The following is a 9,766-nucleotide window of genomic DNA, read 5'->3' as shown; positions in this document are numbered from 1 at the left end:
GTCCGATCTGGATTTCATAGCAAGCTTAAGGGCCCTATTCGGCACGCCATCAAGACCCGAAGTTTTGTTATCTCCTATTCTAGCGCAGATCTCCTGCAGCTCGTCACTGGTGACTGGCGGCATTGCCGGCACATTCACAGGTCGTTGGAAGCTGTCAGTGCCCTCCTTTTGTTGGGGGAATAATTTTTATTAAGGGTGAAGGATGATATGTGGAGATGAACGGCCTTTGAATCGCCCCATTGGATTGGAAAAAGCGAAAAGAGGACGACGTGCTTGAAGGATACTTTATCCAAGTAGTTTCCAGGACCCGAAAACAGAAGGCAAAGAAGGACGAAAGGAAAAAACTCGCTATGCCGCGAAAGGCCCGTCTGTATAAAGATAAGGAGGCTGCAAACCGAAAATCAGTAACAGAAAGGAAATGAAGAACTAGACCGTCGCCTCTGCTCATTAAGCCGACGGAAGGCAAGATATTTGCGGAAGGCCTTAGTGAAATCCGCTACAGGATGAAACCCGAACACAATGGTACAGAGGTTTTTTCCATACGGAAAACGAGCAGACGACTAGCAAGAGCTGTTTTTCGAAGTGATCAAAGACTTATTGTGGGAGAAGGCTCTTGTTTCTGAGCCTAGAGCCCATGTGCTCTCTAGAAATCCGGGATCTTGACTGCCCCACAGAAAAGGTCGAAGTGGAGAAGGCGATAAAGCGTAAATGTCCAGAGGTAACCAATGCCCGGATAGATATCACCTCTGTAAATGCTCGAGGTTAAAATGCGCAATATGCGAGGAAACTATTTAGTAGCGAGAAAATTAAAATTGAATGGGTGGTATGCAGGGTACGAATGCGTATAGTTCCCACCAAGTGCTACAATTGTCTGGACTATGGACACACGTAAGCAACTTGCAAGGGACCGGACAGGAGGACAGCATGCTGGAGATGCGGCCAGGTAGGTCATCAAGTGAAAGCGAAAGTTGCGTTTCCTGCAGGGATCGTGGTGAGTTTGATGAGAGCGTCGCACATTGCGGACTCGGGACGGTGTCCAATCTTCAGGGTGGAACTGGAAATTAACATGAACCGGAGAATAACCGCTCAACAGTTGCTAGGATTGGTGTTTAGGGATAACGTTTTTTAGTGTTTACCTGACGCCGAATGAGACGATGCCGGGCTTTCGGAACCAGCATGATGGTCTGAAGGACGGCGTTTCGAGGGACGAGTTCTGGTAGGTGGGCCATACCTTAGCCAGACTCCAGAGGGAAACGGATTCTGGAAATAGCGGTGAAAATTGGGCTCGTAGTTTTAAACACTGGATCCACGCCAACGTTCCGGCGCCCAGGTTGAGAAGGAAGCATTCGCATCACTTTTGCGTCGGAATCTTTGGCATCATTGGTGGACGGGAGGCGAGTCCTAGAAAATATCTCGACAAGTGATTACCAGCACATCGTGTTCGAAGTGGTTGACGTTACTTGCCGGTGAACACTACCCCCACGCTCCCCCTGCCTGTGGACTGTTGCGAGGGTGAATATCGGGAAATTCGTCGAGGCTCTTGGAACTGGCAGAGCCGGGCTAGAGGGCGCTGCGCGGCGTGGTAGCGTTGCAGCTGACAGCGTCGGAAATTCAGTGATAAACCTAATAGCGACGGCGTGTGAGCTTCCACGCCTCGGAGGGGCCTCAGCTGCGACAAGCAGAAATTGCTGTCATAAGCTCCCACGTTTGGCACAACTGTTACACGCCAACGAGGAGGCATGCGTCATAAAATGTCACCCGGAAAATCGGGGCTCTATGGAAGCCCTGCATACTAAGTACCGACCAAAAGGACCGCATTGTACGGGAATTATTCTTCAGACATTCTGTACGAGTTGATGTCAATAGCGCGGAAAACGTCGAGGATTGGCCCCCTTTTCACAATGAGAGAGCTCGAAGAAGCGGAAGCGCCAATGGCCAGATTTGCTTGCGGCTTTCAACGCTTGCTTGAAGGAGAACATTGTCGTTGGAAGGTGGCCAGACTCGCGCTGATCAGCAACGGTAAGGGAGACCCGGAGCTCTCGTCTACATACCGACCGCTGTGTATGCTTGACACGACCGGGAAAGTGCTCGAGAAGCTCTTCAGGATTAGACTCGCTGAAGCGATCTGCGCTGCCGGGGACTTATCCGCAAAGCAATTCGGGTTCAGAACAGGTAGTCTACAGTGGATGCTGTTACAGAGGTCGTAGATGTGGTTCATCGAGCCGAGGCACACAACCGCCGATCTCGATGGATAATGCTTCTCATAACGGTTGATGTCAGAAATGCCTTTAATTGCGTAAGATGGACAGATATGCTAAGCACATTAGAAAACTCATTCCAAGCTATCTCTTGCGGATATTGAGGGATTATTTGACAGACCGCTCCCTGCTCTATAAGATGCTAGAGGAGGATGGAAATCCCGTCGGGAGTAGCATAGGAATCGATCCTAGGGCTGGACCTCTGGAACATTTCCTACGATAGTCTGCTGAGCTCGATATGTCTGAAGAGTCAGCGGTTAAATACCTTGGTTTAATGGTTTAATTGAAGATGAGCTTCTTCGAGCAAATCAAAGCAGCATCGGACAGGTATGCAGCTGGAGTCTCCGCCTTGAGTCGGCTAATGGAAAATGTTGGGGCCCTATATCAACCAGGAGACGTCTCCTTACGGGAGCAATGCAGTCGGTTCTGCTCTATGGCGGTTCTTCTTGATGAGCCAAGGGGTAGATGGTTTAGCGGTTCATCGATAATTTAGATTCATGGCTGAACCGAACGCACGGTGAGATTCATTACTTCCTTATCCAGCTTCTAAGCGGGCATGGAGGTTTTCAGTCTTATCTGCACAGGATTGAGAAGGCGCCATCTCCTGATTTCGTATTCTGTAATGGAGTGGCGGACGATTCAGCTTTTTCTCTTGCGAAAGGTGGAACGGCTTTCGTCAGCAGCTTTATGCAGACACTGAAGGGCGCTGGCTGCTGAAGTTGTATTGCGCATTATGTTCGGGCTCGTCTTATTGCGAAGAAGAATGCACTTCGCCGGCGGAGGGATCAAATGGGAAGGGGTTACTGAACTAACAGCTCCCTTCCTGTCTTCCCCTCCCGTTGGGTAAAGGGATTCCCTTACTTGAAGGCTCCCAAAGCCGGGAGAGTGAGAGGGCTAGCCCGAAGTAAAAATGGTTCCAGGCTAGTTCTCTGATGACAGGAAAGTGTTTACTTGGTAGTCTGACAGCGAACTGTTGCGGGAGTTCAACACTGTGCGTAAACGCATTCACCTACCCTATTCCAAAAAAATAAACTCAGTCGATTGAAGGGAACTTTCATGATGTCAGGGCAGTTGAATACCTTTGGTAATGAAGAGGCTGCCAGACTGGCTAGCCAAGGATTTAACTTTAAAGTGATAAATAATTTGCTCCATCTTAAGGGAACAACTGCTTAAAGTTTGATCTAACAGATAACAGTTTCGAGGAGCATTAGAAAAAAAAGTGAAATTAAGTAGACCATCGATGGCAACTCATTGCATCCCATCCCCAATGTTCCCCATTATATATTACGCAACACTCAACAACAAATGACGTCATCCAGTCCTGGGGATCCGGGAGCATCGCGGAAAATCTGTATGCAACCCCTCCCAAGTGAATAGCAGCGCATATACCGGTAGCATTGCCCGTCCTCGTCCTCTCCTATTCAAGTTATACCAATTTTTGTCCTATATTTCCTTACACGTAGAATAAAAATAACTCGTGGTAGAGTAGTAGTCATAGGGTTTTAGCGCCAATGCGAAAATTGGTCGACGAAGCTTCAAGACTTGCACAACACTCTACAGCCAGCCAGCTAGTCTCTCTCTACGTTAACTCCTGCCTCTTGGCTTCGGCTGGACTCGACTCTGGTGTCATTATAGTGAGGTATATGCATGGGTTTTCCTCCTTTTGCCACTTTTTCGATATTTCTCGTATAAAGAAAATTTCAGTTTGGTTTTGTGTGTTGGCATGATAGTGACGACGAAGACGACGAAGAAAGTGATCGAAATCGATGTGAATCAAAACCGATACTTTTAGTTGAAAATTAAAACCCAGTTAAGATTTTACGGAATAAGGAGACAGTGAGACAGACGTTAAAAATACCATAAATAACCGGAAGATGAAGACTCAGTCAAGTAATACAATCAGTTAAAAGAAAACTAACTCCGAGGAAAATTCTGATAATCGAAACAGTTTTCCGAAGGTAACGACATTACGTAAAATCCGTCAGCCGAGAAAAAGTGTATGAGTAACGAGCGACCGTGTATTCTGGGCCTTACTTGAGCGAATTACTCATATCTGTTACATAATAAAGAATTCTGCTGTCCATCGGCTCTAAATCAACTTGAGTGGTCAAACTTTGGCGGCGTCTTGAGAATTGAGATCATTGTCGGGTCCGCAGTCACTATCAACTGGAACTGTGAACTTTGTCAGTTGGGATTTTAAATTATCTTTTATGAGAAAGTTGCGTGCCAATCGCCCAGTGGAGTAGCTTCACCGAATTTCGACCGTTCGACGAGTGCATACTTTTAAACGTTAGGAAATAAACGCGTAGTGATGTCATAACTTACAATAAAAAATTAGCAGCAATAAAGAAATTGTGCTCAACTGGAAGAGGAAGCCCAGTCGCTGAATTACCTAATATTTGATCAATATTCGGAAGGAAGTATCCGTTTTCAGTAACGACTAATTGGCGAGCTGGCTAGGATGTCACAAATATCTCAACGGATTTTAATTTTAGCTGGAGTTTTAACCGTGCTCAGTTTTAAAGGTGAGTGCTCCTAGGCGTGTGCATCCGCAAGTTTTTTTAAATACTCAAAAAATAATAAAAGATGTTAATTTGACTTGAAGGCAGGGTTGTATGGAAGTTACATAATCCTTCGTTGCAATTGTTCTGCAGGAACCCTGCAGACTGATACTCCTTTCTGTTACATAAAAGCCTTGACCGGACTCTCAAGTCCTTCACTTGAGGCATCTCCCAGTAGGCAATGTGTCGATACCTAAGAATTTCTAATTCAAGATAATGTGTCCTTTCGTTTGTACATGAAATGAAAAGAAAACTAGTGAAGGCTGCGAAAGTAGGTTGAAGCTAGGGACACACTACCCCACACAACCAAGGTATGGATTGGTGGTATTTAATCTATAAATGTTACCAGGCATGAAAATAGTCGTTAGCACACAGAAATACATGCGACCATAGATACGTAACTACACATACGTCATATGGAATTCCGCTAGAAAAGTGGAAAAATGAGGGAGAATAGAAGACAGCGAACAATGGGGTAATGTTAGCGTTGGATGTGGCATGTCTCAAACTATCGATTGTACAAAACTTTACAATTACACCCATACACCCATTGCAAATATTAATATACATCCATGCCCGTGCAGGCACAAAGGTACGCTTACTCAACTGAATGGAGGAAACGGATACCGAGTACCGTGCAACGTTGAAAAGATACTCCTATGCTAATCATATGCCCACTTCTCGTCATATCAAACGGAAGCCACTTGTTTTGAGTATGTGTGAATTCCAAGATTGGTTCAAATAAAAACCTCAGTGGCTGTGATTTGTTTTGAGCAAATAGGGCAGAGGGGGGGGGGGGGCTACCAATACTATGTAGAGCACTGTCAGGCGGATTCGCCCTAACCACCGTAGAGTTTTGGAAAAAGTTGGTTGACTCGTGCATGTGTACTTATAAACCGATTTACATAAGTCCAAATGCTATTAGCACACATAATCGTCGGTTGACGGTTGTTCGTCATGTAAATGCTCCCCACACCCGTCCGTACATATTTGGGGCAAATAGATGGAAATGCAACAACCCTTTGCATAAGGGCCCTATCAACTCCGTGTGCACAGAAAGGGTTGATAAATGAATAGGTGTTGCATAACTTATAAGGGTAGCAAATCCGGAAAACAACTCGACATGGATGTAACTTGAAGGATTCCTTCCAACAGGATCATTAGTTTCTAGATGGGCCGACCGCACCACATCCCTTTCAATATACGAGCATACCTCGTTGAAACCATAATTCTGCTAATAAAATGGCGCAATTAAATATAGAAATTCCCCTGAATAGGAAGGATATGATTTTGAAATGTCATGGCTACCAATTCGTTACGTTATAAATGTGACAGACGTCATTTACAAGCTGTTGTGGTGAGAGGACATGACAACATGACAAGGTATACATGTGCGGGGGAAGCTCTTATGAGAATATACGTTCTTTTAGGAAATCACGTGACTCACTTAGGAAATTAATAGTTCATATTATCGATCTGGGTTTTCGATGGTTGAGATGGTTAGGCGTAGACCCTTCGATCTCGTTGTTCTGGGTTCGAATCCTGATTCGTCATGGGTGTTTGCGTTCGTCTAAGCGCTTGATCCGCTGTCATAGGCTTATCAATCAAATAAACGCAAAAGAAGAGAATGTGATGTCCTTTATTTCTTTAAGAACGGTAGTGTCGGTCGGAACGGTAGGTACTTAGCGCCATGTGCAACATTTCGTTCGCTTTGTCCAGTGATTAATTTGCTAATATCCAGCATTTTTTTAAACGTTTTAAAACCTCTTTGCTTCTTCATTACACTCCTTCAAACTTTTTATTTCCATCCCGACATTCACTTATGAATATTCAAAATAATTTAAAATGTTCATTTTTAAGGTTTTGTGTAAAACAAAACCTTATTAAAATTGATTCACTGGCTGTCTGTCTGTCTGTCACACGCGCCTAAACCGATTCGAATGAAATTTGGTGGACAGATGGAAACTATGAAATCTCACGCGTACACCGAGTGACATAAAATTAGGTGGATTTTAAAGGGGGGCTCCCCATACACGCAAAGGGAGGATTCAAAAATTTTTTTCACCCAATATACTCAAGTAGGGTATCAAATGAAAGGTCTCGATTAGTACTTTCTGCAACTGATATTAGTTTTATCGTGAATTGCAAAGTGCGCAAATGAGGAGTCAAAATGTACGCACATAAAGTTAGGCAGGACTCATTTTCGGAAACTACCCAACCTGAAACTCCGAAAAAAATCAGGACGGTGCGCTTAGATGAAATCTAGGCCTCAAAATATGTCCCACTCCGATATCTGCTCAAATAAACTTACTAATAGTATATTAGCAACTTTTAGAAATTTACTGAAAAGCTCCCCTTAAATGTACAAGCATAGAGGACAATATTTCGTATACACGTGTCAAATTTCATGGAAATCAGGCCAATAACGCCAAAGTTATAGCAGTTCAAACTCAGCAATGTCGCGCGAATTAACTGCTTCCAAAGCCATGCAAATAAGATGCTGACGTCATAATTAACGGGAATAATTGACATTCGTGTGAAATATCCTTTTATGCAGAATCTACTTCTCTCCAGCCTTTTTTAAGGTTTTGTGTAAAACACTTATGTGAAATATAAGCCTCGTGCGTTGTCCCATTCCGATATCTGCTCAAGTAAAGTTACTAATAGTATGTTACCAACTTTTAGAAATTTACTGAAAAACTCCCCTTAACTTCACCCTAGGAGTACTAAATTTTGCAGAGGACAGTCTCGTGCACACACATGCCAAGTTTCATGGAATCCGACTATTAGTGTCAAAGTTATAGCAGTTCAAACTCCAATTTCGTGCGAATTCACTGCATCCTAAGCAATACAAATAAGGTGCTGACGTCATAATTAACGAGAATAATTGACATTCGAATGAAATATTAAAATTCCATTAATGAAGAATCTAATTCGACCCAGCCCTTTTAGATAATATCTATCTATCTAAATGAATCTATCAAAACAAAACCTTACTAAAATTGGTTCAATGTCTGTCTGTCTATCTGTCACACACACTTTTCTCAGAAACGGCATTTAGGGGCGGTGCCAATACATGTAAAAGGGGGGTGTAAATTTTTTTTCACCGAATATAGTCATGTGTGATATCAAATGAAAGGTCTCGATTAGTACTTTTCGAATCCGGTCTATGTTTTGAGATTTATTAAAAAAAGCACGGAATGGGAGGGGTGGAAGTTAATGATTTCTTTAACGCACACATTCTCAGAAACCACCGAACTGAAAAATCTGAAAAAATTCATGAATCTGCTTCGATACGATGCTCAGGCCTCAAAATACTCTCCATATCGATATCTGTTCAAATTAAGTTAATAATAGTATATTAACATATTTTTGGGAAAATTGAGTAAAACCCCGCTTAAGTTCATTCCAGAGTTATAAAAGTTGGTAGTAGTATAAAACATAATATCAAGCATATTATCCCTAAATTTGATCAAAATCATACTATTAGGAACAAAGTTACAGTAGCTCAAAGTTGACTTTACCGTGTAAATTTATTGCAACTAAATATCAATATCACACTAAAGTGGGTAGTCAGACATGTTAATGCATATACATAACGGACTACGTACAAATGGGATAGTTCTACACTCAAATATACTCACAAAAGAAGCAAACAAAACCTTTCATACCTGAAGCGCCCAGCTGAAACGTATGAGGTTGACTATTATCAATACAGGGCTTTCCATCAAATGATTTATTTAAATCGTTTTCTAAAAACTAGAGGGCAATGGAATTTTTAACCATGGGACACGGAGCTGTCATGCGCTCGTCGAGATCGGTTTCGCCATTTTATTTTATCAAATGTCTGATCTGGATACAATTTCGAGGCTTTTAAATTCCCATCCAACGAATCAAGCCACCATTGTTTCGGCCGGCCTTTTGGTCGTTTACCATTGACTTCGATGTTCAGAGCAATCTTGGTAAGTGAATTCTCGTTAACGCGAAGTACGTGACCATACCATCGAAGACGCCTTGCTCGGAGTTTCTGCACGATCGGTGCGACCCCATATCAATCGCGGATAGCCTCATTTCGGATGTAATCAAAACGTGTCATGCCACCAGTCCAATGCAACATTTTCGTCTCCATTACCGCAAGACACCGTTTATTGTCTTTTTTAGCCGGCCGACACTCATAACTATAGAGAGCGGCAGACGGACGATATTGCGGAAAATGTTACATTTGAGACGGCGCTGATACGTCGATCACAAAGAACACCAGTTGTGGAGTGCTACTTCATCCAGGTCGCATTAATACGTGATGTCATTTTATAGCGCAGTTCTCCATTGGCTGATAGCATTTACCCCAGATATTTCATTCGCTCAGTTCTAGGCAAGTTACTGCTGCTGACAGCGCTGAGCAATTTTAATATCTGGAGTCAATGCTATCAGCTAATGGAGAACTGTGGTATGCTCCTTACAAAGGGAAATAAAAACCTTTTATACCTGAAGCGTCAAGCTTTCGGTTTCCGGACTTGTTTTCTCTTTAACCATTTTATGCACAAAACCCTTTCACGTTTCAAGTTCATCCAAAACCCTAATTCGATTTAAATATTTTCAATTTTAATATAGAATCTCTCCAATAATAATAATAATAGTCGTTGGCGCAACAATCCATATTGGATCAGGGTCTTGAAATGTGTTAGAGCATTTCATTCAAGACGGTGACGGTACACTACAGGATTACAGAACCCTGTAGGAGGCAATGTGGTCAGAATTTCTCCAATATTCCATAATTATCTGTTACGTTTTTATTTGTTGTTCGTTCATGGTCGCTTCAAAATTGGCAATCAGCAAGGTGGCGGCATTCGTAAACAGAATGCCTTTATTCATATCAAGAAATTTCTGGCTAAGAATTCTAAAAATAAAAAGTATCCAGCTAATGGCGATGAACCGGCCACTTCTCGC

At 42.9% G+C, this 9,766-nt stretch overlaps 1 protein-coding gene across 1 annotated transcript in view; it reads left to right on the top strand.

The window, feature by feature from the left end:
• Positions 1-3,769: 3,769 nt before the first annotated feature.
• Positions 3,770-9,766, top strand: part of LOC119654636 — a 37,372-nt gene continuing 31,375 nt past the window's right edge. Inside the window, exon 1 of the mRNA XM_038060110.1 lies at positions 3,770-4,783. Coding sequence (XP_037916038.1) covers positions 4,720-4,783 — 64 coding nt within the window. The 5' untranslated portion in view covers positions 3,770-4,719. The remainder of the gene's footprint in view (positions 4,784-9,766) is intronic.

The sequence above is a fragment of the Hermetia illucens genome, chromosome 4 (genome assembly GCF_905115235.1).
Source record: "Hermetia illucens chromosome 4, iHerIll2.2.curated.20191125, whole genome shotgun sequence".
Taxonomy (NCBI): domain Eukaryota; kingdom Metazoa; phylum Arthropoda; class Insecta; order Diptera; family Stratiomyidae; genus Hermetia; species Hermetia illucens.
This window is presented reverse-complemented; position numbering and strand designations above follow the sequence as displayed.